Genomic DNA, 15198 nt, shown 5'->3' with positions numbered 1-15198 from the left:
AGAGATTTAGAACCATTAAAGCCTGCAAACAGGTTACAGAATATAGTGTTCTTAAATGAGATATTCAGAAAACAGTCAAGTCATTCTTTTTCATTATGAGCAATAATAAAGACAAATTCAAAAACATGCGACAGGAAGATGTGTAATTTTGCATAATTGCTTTGTTCACTTATTTTGGCATGAAATACACGCAAAATTATTTCAGTGTCAACAAGTGCCTGAAAAAAGATGTGAGCCTCAAATACTACATTAACCTAGGAAATTACTAAATAGCCATATTCAGAATCAAACAGCTCATTTTTATTTTATGGTGAAATAATTGAGTGCCTACATGCAATTGATTTGGCTTGCAGAACTGGTGATATACTTCATACTCGAGAGTTTCATGCAAGGAGAATATGATTACTTAGTGTGATTTGCAACATCTTAACAAAAACCCACCACGGGTTTTTCTAAAAGATGTTTTATAATAGTTAGGAACGTGGAAACCTAAAACACTTAATATATTTGCTGCCCAGCATCCTAAGAAAACACCGATTATCACCTGACTGGAATCCATGGCAAGGAATGCAGATGAAAAACCCCTGACAGTGGAAGACATTAAGTTCATAAAGACACCACACCATTACACATGATGGAGGAATGGGGAAATGGAGAAAGGGGCATGTTGAGTCCATGAAGTAAAATCCAGAAAGTGTTCTGGCAGATCACAGCATCACCCTAGACAGAAGGAATATCTTCACCTTATCTACTCTCTTGATACCAATGTCGAAGGAGGAATTATATTAATAAACACAAACACCCAAAATAGTTCAATGAAAGCCCAAAGTACAAATGGAAGCACCTCTTGTAGATATCACAAGGAATCCGCTGCAAGTGATGTCTCCACCAGAATTGAAAAGCAAATGCAAACCCATGGTTGTGGAAAGCCAAGTTCACTTTGTTTGAGTAGCAGAACAAAGTAGTCCAGATGCATCTGAACCCACAATTGAAAGATCGCATATAGTACAGAGCTTTCCAGACATACTAGGAACAAAACGTGATGTGCAATATGGACATGAAACACTTTTCTGGCCATGGTATATTGGAGTAAAACTTGTACCACAAACAACAAAAGGATTTCTGAAATCATAGTTTAGCTGCTTTGCATCTTGCAAATTCCTCTCACAGGCCTGAAGGACTTGACGAGCTTTTGTTGCATGGTTTGTTGGAGGATCAGTTTCTAAAAGCCGGCGTGCCATGTTTGCCGCTGTACTATAGTTCCCACCCTTGTAACAGATTCCCATTGCATTTAGCAAAGCCAATCTTAAATGAACTTTCTGAAGTTTGCAATGAGTGAAATAAGCTGCAAGCTCCTGTTGCCGAAGAGCATCATCTTTGATTTCTTTTCTCTTGACCTCCATTCGAAGACCAAGAACATATTCTTTGGCAATTCCAATCAATTCTTTTACATCGTCAACTTCCTTTCTTGTGTCTACTACAATAACTGGGATTGTGTGCAGAATGTTCACAAATAGCCTCAATGCTTCACTGAACTTACCTTCTGTCGTTGCCCTGTACGCTAGTCTCAGTTTCTCCTCAACTACAGAAAGACCGTATACCAAAGCTGGGTGACCCCTAACATTTGGACTCCCAGTGTCACTCCAACCTCTCTCTACTGCTAATGGCACTACAGGTGCAGAAGCAAGGGCAGGAAGGAAAACATGACTGCCCATATATAGATCCAAAATTATAGGCTTCAACGGAGAGAAATTAATAATCCCAAGTTGACGATTTAGCAACCGCAAAGCTGTATCAAAACTGCCTGCAGCCGCATGCTCACCAGCAAGAGAGGATTTTTGTATCCAAATTTGGCTAATTGGCATACCTTGTGTTGGGGTTACAAACAATGTATTGTGAGTGATTCCAACATTTGAAGGAGCAACATCTTGAGGAAGTTCCAACTCCTCCATATCCCATCCCCCATCTTCATCCTCTCCACCTATAGCTTCTTTGTCATCTGCCATTATAACTTCACCATTTTCCCTTTCGGTATTTTCTATAGCAATGTCTTCACCCCAATCAGCAACATTTCCTTCATCCTCTTCTTCATAAGCTGCAGCAGCAGAGATCTCCAAACCACCTTCAAAAATACCTTTGGTAACCCTAAGCAAGGGCCAATCCCCACCACGCAGGATGGGTACAGGAGGCATCAGAAGCGAAGATTTCTTTCCTGAAGGTATAGTTGGAAGATTTCCCCCTAAATCAGCTGCAATTGTGTCAGCAATATCCATAAGACCATGAAGAGATGCAGTGACATAAGCAAGTGGTAGATGGCCAGATTCCTGCAAAATCTTGATGCGCTCTTTAATGTCACCCAAATACAATGCATTGTGAAACTGGCCCATTACATCATTTTTTATCTCAGCAATCCTTAACATCTTTGTCAACTTATCTAAATTACCAGTAATCAGATACAAAAAGGAAAGCCGCTCAAAATTCTTTGTCCTTTGATATGCATACTCTACAATACCAGCATTACCCTGCCGAAGTGCTTCAACTCCTAGCTTATGCCAATGTTCCTTCTCATCAATCTCTTTTGCAGAAGCAACAGCTATTTGAATGTTTCCACTCTCCACAGCCAAGTTGAATCGGGTTCTCTCATCTCTAACAAAGTGAAGGGCCACCTCTGGAAATCCCTTTTGTTGCAGGTAAGCTATGATGGCCTGTCCACAGAGCTGAGAATTCCTAATCATGCTCATCACCTCATCATATTTCTTCTTCATCAATGCCAGCTTGAATACACATTCACTAGTATCTATCTGTATAACTCGGTTCTTGCCATCTCTATCAAGGCAATAAAGAGAGCTTCCAGAAACCTTTGTTATGTATACCGGAACATCAAGCGTCCTGATGATGCCACTATCTCCATTTGGCAAGCAATATTTTATGTGATTCAAAGTTGAGTAAATAAAAATCCCATTGTCATCCCAAGCCCCACTCTTAACACGTATAGTCTCGTGTAAAGTGCATCTATGTGACAACTTCTTGCTTGCAATGATGATTGCATGCTTACTAAGCAAGGCTACATTCTCCATATCATTTGACCAAACTATGTATTTGACATTTGGTACATGAATTTCCCCTAAGTTTGTTCTCTGTTGCAGATCGAAAAGAATTACACTATCTTCTGATCTACAAAGCAAGTTGCCTGTCCCTGCAAAGAAAATGGCATCTGCACTGAATGGAAGATTGCACTTTTTTGTCACCTCATTTTTCAAGTTCTTTATAGTAACCTGATTATGGCTCTTGTCAAGAACAGCAAACCTATTCCTCGCAACGAACACAGCAGATCCTCCTATTCCTCTCTTTGCCTCCTGTACTGTATCACTTCTGCCAATACTATCCCTTGGCACAACATAAAGCTCATATGCACCACCGTCAACATCTGAGCATATTAAAACAGCATTCTCTGTTGGACTGTATGACAACGATCTTGGCCCTTGATTTGGGCCACTGGAACCAGGTCTGCGAATTGGTATTAATGGATTGTCTTTTTGAGTTGCAAAATCATAAGTGCGCAGATAACGATCCTTGAAATATAGTAGTGAGCCCCCAAAGACAACATAAGCAGGCCTCTCTCTCTCCAGTTTGAAGACAATCATCCCACTGTCATGCCCAGCTGCGAGAAGATTCACTTCTGGATGTGCAGAAAGAATCCAGAACCGATCATGCTCTCTACGAAAAGTTTGGACACTTGTACGCTTTGACATATCCCACACTCGGATACTTTTATCTTCAGAATTTGAAACAATAATATCTTGGCGTGCATGGAACAATACACAAGACACATTGTTTATATGTCCTCTTAGAGTGTCAACTTCCCAAGCCTTCGTATCTGATATCAAGAAAGTGAAAAAGTTTCAAATATGGGGATCCCTTTTCTGAATAATGCAAGAAAATAAAGAAAACATTACCAGGGATAGAACGGAAAGAAAACATACCATTCATCCGCCAAAGTTTGACTTGGCGATCATCTGCACCAGACACAACTAATGGTAAGCTAGGATGAAATGACGCCCAGTTTACACCACGATCATGTCCCTCAAGAACATACTTCACAACAGCATCACCACCTCCAAAGAGATCAGTGTTCATCTGCGTCAGCTTCAAGATATCATCAGCAGGAGAAACAGTTTTTTTCCTTAAAGCACTTATATCCCATACACGAATAGTTTGATCCAATGATGCAGAAACAACCAGATCCTCCTTGAGATGAAAAGAGGCACACATCACATAATGATTGTGACCAGTAAGAACAGATATGCAAACTCGAGATTGCCAATTCCAGATCCTTATCGTCTGATCATCACTTGCACTTACAATCCAAGGGTACTCATTATGGAAATTAACTGTGCGAATGTAGTCAAGGTGCCCTAGTAGTGTAAAAAGGCATCGGCGCATTTTGTAGTTCCAGACCTTTATCTTGTAATCATCACCTGAAAGGTCCCCAATGCAATCAGTTTTGCCAGACTATGTTCTAGATTGTTAAGTTTTTATTTCGAGAGACCACATTCATCTTAAATGGAAGCATATCCACTCATTATATAGTTTACCCAATCAGCCACATGCCATTCAATTTAGATTCAACATGTATGTATACTGCTTACCTCCAGACACAAATAATGGCTGTGATTTGTGAAAATGCACTCCTCGAACAGGCCCATCGTGCTCATCAAATCTGTCTATCAGAGTTCCCATCCGATAGTCCCATAACTGAATGACTCCACTGTGAAGACTGGCAAGGATCCATGGCCTTTTGGGATGAAAGCTTAGCCCCTTTACCCTATTGCTCTTGGTTTCGAATTTGGTCAACATTTTGCATTCACACTAGTCTGTTAAAATGAAACAATACTTTAGAGGAATATTACTCCAATTTACATGGTTCCTCCAACAAACACCCTTAGACTTTCTATCTTATAAAGAATATAACCAGTACAGTATAATTGTCAGGCAAACAGTCTACATAAGATCAATAAATATTGCTTTAAGAAAATTCAGCATGCATCACAAGAGGAAATTAAATATATGCTGAGAAGCTCTATCATAAATATTTTAGATTATAAATTTTCTAATGAAAATGCCTATACAGGAAATATGTTTGAACAAATAGCAGTGGCGAAGATCCACAACAATTACATGGCAATACATTTAATCTGTTCTTGCTCTTCCATGCAACTGGCTAAAGCTATTCAAAATTTCATAAACATAGGGTTGAGGAAGAAATATTAAAATAATATTGTTATATTTAGTTTATAATGGTCAATTATGTTATTAGGCTAAGTCACAAGGTTCGAATTCGACAGCCATGAAATTCGGATGAAATTCGACAAGGGAAAAATTCGAAAAACAATTTGGATAAAATTCGCCTTCTATAATTTTGTTTATTTTTAAATATATGTATACTTCTAATAAATTATCAGAATAGTGACCCTTGTTGGAGAAAATCCGAGAGCGACCCAGCAGTTGCAGACACCCATGACCCAATAGATACAAAGCATATACAAAGAATACCCACGACCAGCTGAGTTGTGTTTAGAGGCGGATAGCAATGCTTTATAGAGGAAATTCGATTAAATTCGATTTTTTTTATAGAAGTTTGAAATTCGATTAAATTCGAACCTCATCCATGAAAATCGCCGTATCATGTGACTTAGTTATTAGGGTAGTATTTAGAAACTTTCTTTGATTCTTTCAGTTTAGTTTTGCTTTTCTTGGTTGTCGATCATTTCCGTTATGGAAAGATCTTTTGTAGTCTCTTATTTAAGGAGGCTTTTGTTCTTTTGTTCAATATCAAATATTTCAATCAATTTATGGTATCAAAGCAGAGGTATTTTTTTAGAGTTTCTGGCAAAAAATTTAATAAAATTTAAGGTCTCTTTACCTGCAAATTGTGAGAAAAATTTTCCGAAGTTTTTTTTTTGTGACAAAAATTGTGGGACTTCCTTTTGCAAGTTCTTCTGCAAAAATCCTGTTTTTTCTCCAAGGAAAATTGCTGTTTTCTTTCTGCAACATCGCATCAACCTCTTAGCAAACACACACGACTTTTTATCTGGTTTTTATGAACGATTTTTTAAAAATGTTGTGGGTATTTTGGGCACCTTCAGCATGCAACTAGACTTTCTGGCTGCATCTAAAAATCATGGATTTATTCAGCACAATTGTGGGTTTTCTGTAACAAAATGCAGCATTAAAAATCACAAATTTATTCATCAACCAAGAAAAAATTGAAAAAATGGTGTGACCTCTGCAGTTTTTTTTAGACTATTTTTTTAAAAATAAAATCGTGGGAATGGTTTGTGATTTTGACCAATTTTTTCGTCAAAAATCACGAGTTTATTAGCAATTTTCAACGCACCAGCTCTAATTATTTTTGCTGCACAACTAAGGCTTTTTTTTTTTTGGCAATGGATTTCTGAGAGGGTTTTTAGTTAAAAAAAAATTGCAGATTTAAGGATTTTTCCTCCTGAGCGCCTAGGGTTTCTGACGGACCTATTTTTTTGTGGAATTTTTTTTTATTTTCTGCATCAATAATTTGTATGATTTTTTATCAATAAAAATTCAAGGTATTTTTCACAATTTGGATTTTCAATTTTTTTTCGTACAATTTCAGCATTCTCTCAAAGCTGCAGTTTCCTCAATTTCCATGACTTTGGATAGCGGGATGGATGGCTTCATTGCCCAACATCATGTTGGAAGGCAGCTAGAAGTTCAACAGCAAAAATTATAACACCTAGAAACAGTAGGTGCTCACAATCTTTGAGTACAGATGCCTTGATCAGATTGTCCTTGGTACATACACTTGTCCAACAGTTGCAGGTAAAGACTAGGACAAATTCGATGAGTGTAATTGAGAAGTTGTTATGCTCCTCAAGCTATCTGTCACAGATGAAATGCTTCTAAAGGTTCCCACAAGCAAGACCTCTACAGAAATTTAGACGCACCTGAAATCTCTACACGAAACATCAGATAAATGCAAGGCCTTCTTCCTCAAAAACATGTTGTTCTCAATAATGATGGATGAGAAAATGTCTTTGCAGAATCATTTGATGAAAATCAAAGACATTCGCAATCAATTGAAGGTAAAATTGCATGGACATGGGTATATATACAAAATATGGATACGGTATCGGGTACACATATGGCCATTTTTTAAGACCTCCAATATGGGTACAACATTCATAAAAAGCACATCCACATATGTTTAACACAATTTTCTAAGTTATTAGAGGAGATTTTCATTACTTCAAAAGCAATATAGACACATAATTGCTACATAAATAATTATAAGTTGATTTAACAATTTACAATATTCAAAAATAGTAGAGTTGCATTGGAACATAAAACATAAAAAATGGGTTGTTGAAATAGAAAAACATTTCATTTGTCTTTCTCATTTGGTGTGGATTTTGTTTATACCAATTTTTTTTTTTTAAGTTTGCATGAATGAAGTTAAATTTTTAAAATATCAAATCACATAGCATTTGGCACGGTTGAGAAATCAAGGTTTTTTGGGCATGCGTGGGTGCAATATCCAACGTTAATCCAACTTGTATCGTATATGGGGATACACACACCGAGGGAAGGGCAGAGGAGTATCCGATTACTCTGATTGGAGGCTATTTGTCGCAAGATGGAAGAAGAAGATATGGTCATCATAACGCTGAAAAGCTTACCATGGTCATATGAGCATTTCATAGAAACACTGAACATTACCTCTACAAATGTTGACCTTAAGTTTGATGAGTTGTGCAACAAACTCTTGCAGCAAGACAAATGGAAGAAGCAGTTTGGTAGCAGCAATGGTTCAGTAAGTGTAAAATAGGCCTTTTCAGCCAAGGAAAAGGGAAAAGGCAAGCCCACTCAACAAAAAGGACAAGGCAAACCTGATGATACTTCAAAGAATCTAAAGACTATCACATGTCATTTTGTGGTAAACTTGGTCATATGAAGAGCATTGCAGAAATAATAGTATATTTTATTAATATTGAAATATTGAGATTACAAAGTTTAACGCCATCGACCAAAATTGACAGGTCATTGAATCAAAAAGCCAGTACCCCCCCCCCCCTACAGCCTTCATCAACCATGAAACCTTTGACCACCTATACTGTGTCATGCAAAAAGCATTACAGACAATTAGCATTTACAAAGACCCAAGCTCCCATGCAAACCCTAGTAACTAACTACCACCACCACCACCCTACCACCTCGGGGAACAAAAAACAAAACCCCCGTTGCATCAGACCCAAAAATCAACCACCATGCCCCTGTTACATACATTGTTGTAATAACACGATTAAACAACAACATAAGACAAAAAGCCAAACAATGAATTACTCCATGCCCGCGGCCACCACGTCTATGCTCTTCCTCTTCAGCTTCGCCACCTTCCCTCATTTCGGGCCCCGTTTCCCTTTTCCTTTCGCCTTCTTGTCAACAACCACCAACACACCACCTGCCATGGCCTCTCTTTGCTTGATGTGGGCCTTCCGTGACTCGCACCCAATGAGTGCCTCCGCCTACCACTTATCCCTATTGCACTCCATAGGCCATTGAATAAATGGGACCAATTCATACACCTCCGCTTGCATTTGGGTCCTCAAATCCCTCACTCACATCAGATCATGCCCCCGAGATAGCCCACTCCAGGATGGAGTCCAACCCAATCATCCATTCATCTTCCAAGATCGCTTGCATCACCCATTTGATGGTTTCTATGGCCTCACCTAGGTCCAACCCCCATGCAATGACCATGGCCACAATGTCCATGTTTGACCTGTAGCAATGCTTTGCTTGAAGAAAGACATCTCCCAACAAAGCCTCCATCACCTGCACAATTTCGTCGTCCCCAAATTTGAAGAGCCCTTTCAAACACTTTGTGAAGACCAACCCAAAGAAGGCCGTCTACTACCGAGATGTCACCAAGGGGAAATTGGCCTCCATTGCCTTGTCTCTGCCCAATCACCTCAGCATCAATCTGCAAAAGAAATACACTCACCACACCCTTTTATCGCCATCTCAAAATCCATATCCCATCAAACATCCTCCCTTGTCGTCTCATAAATGCTACATTCATTCGCCTGTGTGCCAACTATGTCAATCATCCAAGGTGAGAGTATGGTAGTCCTCGACTGTCATTTCCCTAATATCATTAAACGATAACACCCATTTAGATAAAACATTTCCCGTACATCAGATATGACTAATTTGGTAGCTTTGCAAAGTTGCCAATTCATTACGAATTGCAAGGATAAACTTCTACAAGTGCCAAGCTTGCACTTCCCTTGAAATGATTGCATTAAAGATGATTAATGAATTACCCTCCAAATGAATTTTACACCCACCTTCCCTTGGTTTTTTCCAAGTGACCTCCAAAGATCTATTGATATCCAGATTAACCCGATCAAGCCCATTAATGAGATGAAGTTTGATGCCTAGCCATTTCATCTAGATCATTTTGTCCTCACAAGTGAAAGTACCATTTGGTCTAAAGAACTAAGAAGCAGCTACTCCCACCGCTTCTTCAATCGGATGATTAATTCTAAACAACAACCTCTCCACTGACTCCTTGTCTTGAAATATATGTCTATTCCTTTCCTTCCAAATCTCCCAAATGACAGCCGATGGGCAAATCTCCCATACACAAGAGAGAGTTGATTTCCTTTTTCCACTCGGCCATCCAATAAAAAGTTTCTTTAGGGTTTCCGGAGGAGGTCCCTACCACTCCAATTTTTGAAGAACCATTTCCCAACACTTAAAAGCCACCTCACAATGGAGAAGCAAATGATCCACATTCTCTTCTTTTTCACACATCACACATTTTCAAGGCCCCATGAATCCTAGCCTTTTCCTTCTTTCTCCCGTTAGAATCCTACCCCTGATTGCCAACAATGCAAATGCCCCTACCTTTGGAAGGCAGTCCTTCCCCCAACATAAGCAGGATGACCAGCAATCCTCTCCATCTCTTCTATCTAGCAGTTGATAGCCAGGTTTAACTGAGTAGTCTCCATTTGTGGCTCCACACCACACCACCCTATCCTCCATCTCGTTCAATAGAACCTTCCTTCTGCTAAAGATTCTAGCCATTTTGGTAGTTCCTTTGCATGGTATATTGATTCTAGAGCATCTCAACACTTTACAAACAGAAAAGATTGAGATTGGTTCATTGAGTATATGGTTTGCTCAAATTCTTTAAATCTTCAGTGGTGGTGAAGAGTATACAATTGTCAGCAAAGGCAATGTTTAGATAAATTCTGGAGGGAGAAGTCTCAAATTTCTCAATGTATACTATGTTTCGGGCATGGAGCTCAACTTGCTCTTAGTGGATCAAATTATATGTCACCGTCCCTAGTTGGATGTCATCTTCAATGCACATAAGTGTCATTTAGTTGAAGTCCAAGAAAATCATTGCAATTTGCATCAAAGATCAAGGATTGTATTGGCTTGATAATACTGGAGAGGTTCAGGAACATGCATCAGCTGCAAATAATTCATCTTCCATCAGTACTCTTTGGCATCAATGTTATGTGCATCTCAATCTATCTTATCTCCCTCAATTGGCTCAAGAGAATACAGTAAAAGGACGGGCTTGGAGAGCATCGAAGGTCCTTCAGCTAGTTCATGCATTTGTTTGTGAACCAATGAAATCTGCATTGGTCGCTAGTGCCAGATATTTTCTCTTGTTTGTTGATGATTTTAGTAGGAAAATGTGGGTGTTTTTCCTGAAAACAGAATTAGAAGTGTTTAAAGAATTTCAGAAATTCAAATCCTTAGTAGAAAAAGAGTTAGGATGTGCAATCATAACTCTTCACTCTGATAATGGGGGTGAGTTTTGTTCACATGAATTCACTGACTTTTGTTCTAAACACGATATTAAATGCCAATTTACCACACCCTATACCCCTCAACAAAATGGTGCAGTTGAGAGGAGGAACTGTACTATTACAAAAATGACTCGATGTATGTTGGAGAACATAAATGTTCCAAAGAAGTTTTGGGCTAAGGCAATTTTTATTGCATTTTACCTTCTCAACAGATCTCCAATACGAGCAATTAAGGAAAAGACCCCATAAGAAGCATGATCTAGGAGGAAACCATGAATCAGCCACTTGAAGGTTTTTGGTTCTATTGCATATGTATGGATTCCAAATGCCAAAAGAAATAAGCTTGACTCCAAGAGTCAAAAGTTAATTTTGATAGGGTACAATGACAATCATAAAGCCTACAGGTTAATTGATGTGGACACTAATCACCTAACATTCAGAAAAGATGTAGTGATTGATGAAGAAGTTGTGCCTTTTCAGCTCTCTTTTAACATCAAGAGTCTTGAAAATCAGCCTCTAAAGGCTAAAGATTTATTTGTTCAGCTTCCATTTAGCTACACCTAAAAGGGGGGAATCTTATGATTCTGAACTTGTGGGATCTCCTAGGCAAGTACTTGTACCAGAAGGTTTTTTTCAAGAAAACCTAGATCAACATCCAAATGATATAGTTCAAGGCAGCCCAAGTCACGGTAATCACATTAATTTGAATAAAGGTGTTTTTACAATAAGACCTAAGTGGTAGAAAAAACCCATTGGTGAGGTATGTGATGATGAACTAGTTGATGGTCGATCATCCAGAGGAAAGAGCAAGCAAAATACAATAAAATTTGCTCTTATGGCTAACATTTAGAGTGTCAATGAACTCCAAGATTATTCAGAGGTGAAAGATAAACTTGAATGGGAAAAAGCTATGGAACCTAAAAAAATAAGGCTTAGGTCCTTTCAGATCTTCCACCAGGGAAGAAACCCATTGGCTACAAATGGGTGTACAAAGTCAAGTACAAGTCTAATGGTACACTTGGCAAATGCAAAGCATAGTCGGTGGCTAAGGGATTCTTGCAAAGAGGAGTAGACTGAGGAGACCTTTACTCCTTCAACAAAAATGAGCACCATCCATCTAGTTCTAGCCATGGCAGCCTAGTTTGGCTAGAAAGTCCATCAGATGGTCATGAAGAGTGCCTTCCTCAATGGAGATTTTGAGGAAGTGTACATGACGGCCTCAAGGTTTTCAGCTTACAAGAAAAGAGCATCAGATATGCAGATTGACAAAGCCTCTTTATGCCCTAAAACAAGCACCCAAGGGATGGTACATAAAGATTGACACGTATTTGGATGAACGGGGGTTTCAGAGAACTCCTTCAAATCCCAATTTATATGTCAAAACCATAGGTAATGATATCATTCTTCTTGTCATTTATGTGGATGATATTATCATTACAGGCAATGGGGGACATTTGCTTGAGCAAATCAAATAGAATTTGTGCCGGGCTTTTGATATGACAGACTTGGGCCTTCTTCAATATTGGCTGGGTATAGAGGTTTGGCAGACAGGTGGTGGTATTTTTATTTCTTAGTCTAAACATGCCAGAAGCTAGACAAGTTCGGAATGACATATTGTAAAATCTCATCTACACCTATGGAGAAAGGGCTAAAACTTTCAGCTAGATCAAACTCAAAGGTGATCAATGAGTCAACTTTCAGGCAACTAGTGGATAGTCTTATCTATCTTACAGCCACTAGACCTAATTTAAGTTATGTTGTGGTTACATTTCTCGTTTCATGACAGCCCCTAAGGCAAAACATTAGGTTGCAACGAAACAGCTACTGAGATATGTGAAAGGGACACTTGACTTTGGCATTCTATATAGAAGAAGCAAAGATCCTAGGATGGTTGGGTTCACAGATTTAAATTGGGTAGTTCTGTTGATGGTAGAAAATCTACTTCTAGATATGGTTTTAGTCTTGGTACAGGTGGAGTCACATGGACCAATAAGAAGCAATACGTAGTAGCTCTTTCCTCAACATAAGCAGAGTATCGAGGAACGGTCAAAGTAGCATGTGAGGCGGTCTGGCTTAGAAGGATGCTTTCTGACATGCAAATGTCTCAAATAGGGCCTTCACCCTTGTTTTGTGACAATCAAGGGGTGTTAAAATTGCCAAAAATCCAATCCTCCACGAGCATACAAAACATGTGGAGCTTCATTGTCATTTCTTATGATAACTTGTAGAAGATGGATCAGCGATGTTGCAGTAGATATTCTTACCAAGTCCTTTTGTCCAACCAAATTCATAAAAATTTGAGACAAACTTGGTATAGTTAGTAGATTGACCATTAAGGAAGAGTATTAAAATAATATTGTTATATTTAGTTCATAATGGTCAATTATGTCATTAGGATAGTATTTAGACACTTTCTTTGATTCTTTCAATTTAGTTTTGCTTTTCTTAGTTGTCAATCGTTTCCATTATGAAAAGATCTTTTTTAATCTCTTATTTAAGGAGTCTTTCACTCCTTTGTTCAATATTGAAGTTTTGAATCATTTTAACAATGAAAATGCCTACGTACGAAATATATATGAACAATAAGTAGTGGCGAAGATCCACAACAATGACATGGCAATACATTTAAACTGTCCTTGGTCTTCCTTACAACTGGCTAGGATTGAGGCAGAAATACCATTTCAAATTAACAGATCAGAAAAAAATGACAATCATACTATGAATCCCATTCATTCGGGGGGTGTAAGAAGTAGAACACACGACCTGAAGGGTTCACACACTGTTTCCTTAATTGTGAAACAAAAAAGAATGCATTCAGCCTTCTTCAAGGCTCGATCCCTGGATTCATTGACCTATTGATTTCGGGATCAACCCTGCTAGGGCCCTTAGGATCTCATCCAAAAGCATCCATAGGTGCAAATAATTCGCAATATCAGCGATTTGTTTTCTAGTTAAAATAAGTATAATTCATATGGTGTCGAACAAAAAATAAATGAATCGCTTCCAACATCACTCTATAATATCCTCGGATTGCCTCAACTGCGGGATATTGCAGGATCTGTGATTTTATTATAAGCTAGATCTGAAACAAAGCTAACAACTACTTCACAAGGAAAGCAAACAATGAGCTCATTCTTATCATTCACTGCAACAAAGCCAATACACTCTTACAAAATGGTCCGATAAAATTTTGCCCAGATTTTATTACCTAAAAATATATATTTCAATATGAATTGAAATTCGTCTAATTCAAAGAACCCTTTTCAACATTCATAAAGGAATCTGTTCCCCTTTGGCCAAAAGGGTTTATGGGATACACCCTAAATGTGAATACATGAGATCTTGATATGCTGCATACCTCACAGAAAATTAAAAACACCCAAAATCAAAAGAGAGATGAACGTCACAATGCTATCATTCTCTTAAAATTAAAATTCAGAAGAAATGGAACGATTAATTTATATCCCCACCTCACCAGTATATTTGGATCTGCTGGAGACAAAGAAGATCTATCTTTTCTACCAAATATAAGAACAGATCCTTTACAAAATTATCTAATGCAAACCTGTATAGGGTTTATGGTGTAAATAAAATTCTCTGCAACACATAGGGCAAATCCAGACAGCCGAAATTAAATGTAAAGATAAAGTATATTATAACCCACTTCTCTTCTCTCGCCGAATACTGGAAAATGTGAAATGAGCGGGGCATACAGGATCGAATTTGTGTGTTGCATCCGCATTCAATTTAATTTAGATAAACATGATGGATCCGATTTTAATAAGAAAAACAAGGAGGAGAAAGAGAAATGAATTGCTTATCATTACTTTTGATTAACGCAGAGGTGGAGGAAGAGAGGGGGATTTTGCCGCCCATTAACAACTCGACACGAGCCTAAACCATTAGGCGATGGTGAAACAATAGAGAAGAGAAAATATTTCACTTCGACTGATTCAAACAACATATCAGTGATAAATGTGTCTTTATTCTAAATTAAGTTACAAAACGTTAATCAATTAAAAAATATTATTTTATGTATATAAATTTATTTATTTTTAAATAAAACAGTAAAAACTTTATTAATAATCAGAATGCAGCATTACAAAAAAAAACCAGAGCCTTAAAGCTCCAGAAAAGAACAACACTCCCGACCAAGGATCAACCAGAGCTTCATAACCATCCATATCCTCAACAAAGATCGTATGCAACTCTGACAATAATGCCGGGGGAGATGCTCCCAACCCTCAACTTTCCAATCATCACCATTTCTCGAGGCTCACTTAGCCAAGCAATCAGCTGCCCTGTTCCATTCCCGAGGAATGTGGATGAAGGA

At 38.2% G+C, this 15198-nt stretch overlaps 1 protein-coding gene across 3 annotated transcripts; it reads right to left on the bottom strand.

The window, feature by feature from the left end:
• Window positions 1-278: 278 nt before the first annotated feature.
• LOC131073556 (coatomer subunit alpha-1) lies at window positions 279-14846 on the bottom strand. Of its 3 annotated transcripts, none has more exons than XM_058010007.2 (4): window positions 14693-14846; window positions 4650-4874; window positions 3984-4478; window positions 279-3877 (listed from the first exon to the last, which is right to left on the bottom strand). In XM_058010007.2, the coding sequence occupies exons 2-4, from the start codon at window positions 4855-4857 to the stop codon at window positions 936-938; spliced, it is 3645 nt and encodes a 1214-aa protein (XP_057865990.2). In that variant the 5' UTR covers window positions 4858-4874; window positions 14693-14846; the 3' UTR covers window positions 279-935. The 3 variants fall into 3 exon arrangements, with proteins under 3 accessions (XP_057865990.2, XP_057865992.2, XP_057865991.2); XM_058010009.2 differs by lacking the exon at window positions 14693-14846 and adding an exon at window positions 14530-14682; XM_058010008.2 differs by lacking the exon at window positions 14693-14846 and adding an exon at window positions 14431-14655.
• Window positions 14847-15198: the final 352 nt, after the last annotated feature.

The sequence above is a fragment of the Cryptomeria japonica genome, chromosome 10 (assembly GCF_030272615.1).
Source record: "Cryptomeria japonica chromosome 10, Sugi_1.0, whole genome shotgun sequence".
In the NCBI taxonomy this organism is placed as follows: domain Eukaryota; kingdom Viridiplantae; phylum Streptophyta; class Pinopsida; order Cupressales; family Cupressaceae; genus Cryptomeria; species Cryptomeria japonica.
This window is presented reverse-complemented; position numbering and strand designations above follow the sequence as displayed.

Bases quoted from the DNA above. Each gene is read 5' to 3' on its own strand.
- LOC131073556 (XM_058010007.2), bottom strand. From the start codon at position 4,857: ATGTTGACCAAATTCGAAACCAAGAGCAATAGGGTAAAGGGGCTAAGC. The intron at 4,479-4,649 runs GTAAGCAGTATA...GGGACCTTTCAG, and splicing joins GCCATTATTTGTGTCTGGAG to GTGATGATTACAAGATAAAG. The intron at 3,878-3,983 runs GTATGTTTTCTT...TCTTGATATCAG, and splicing joins CAAACTTTGGCGGATGAATG to ATACGAAGGCTTGGGAAGTT.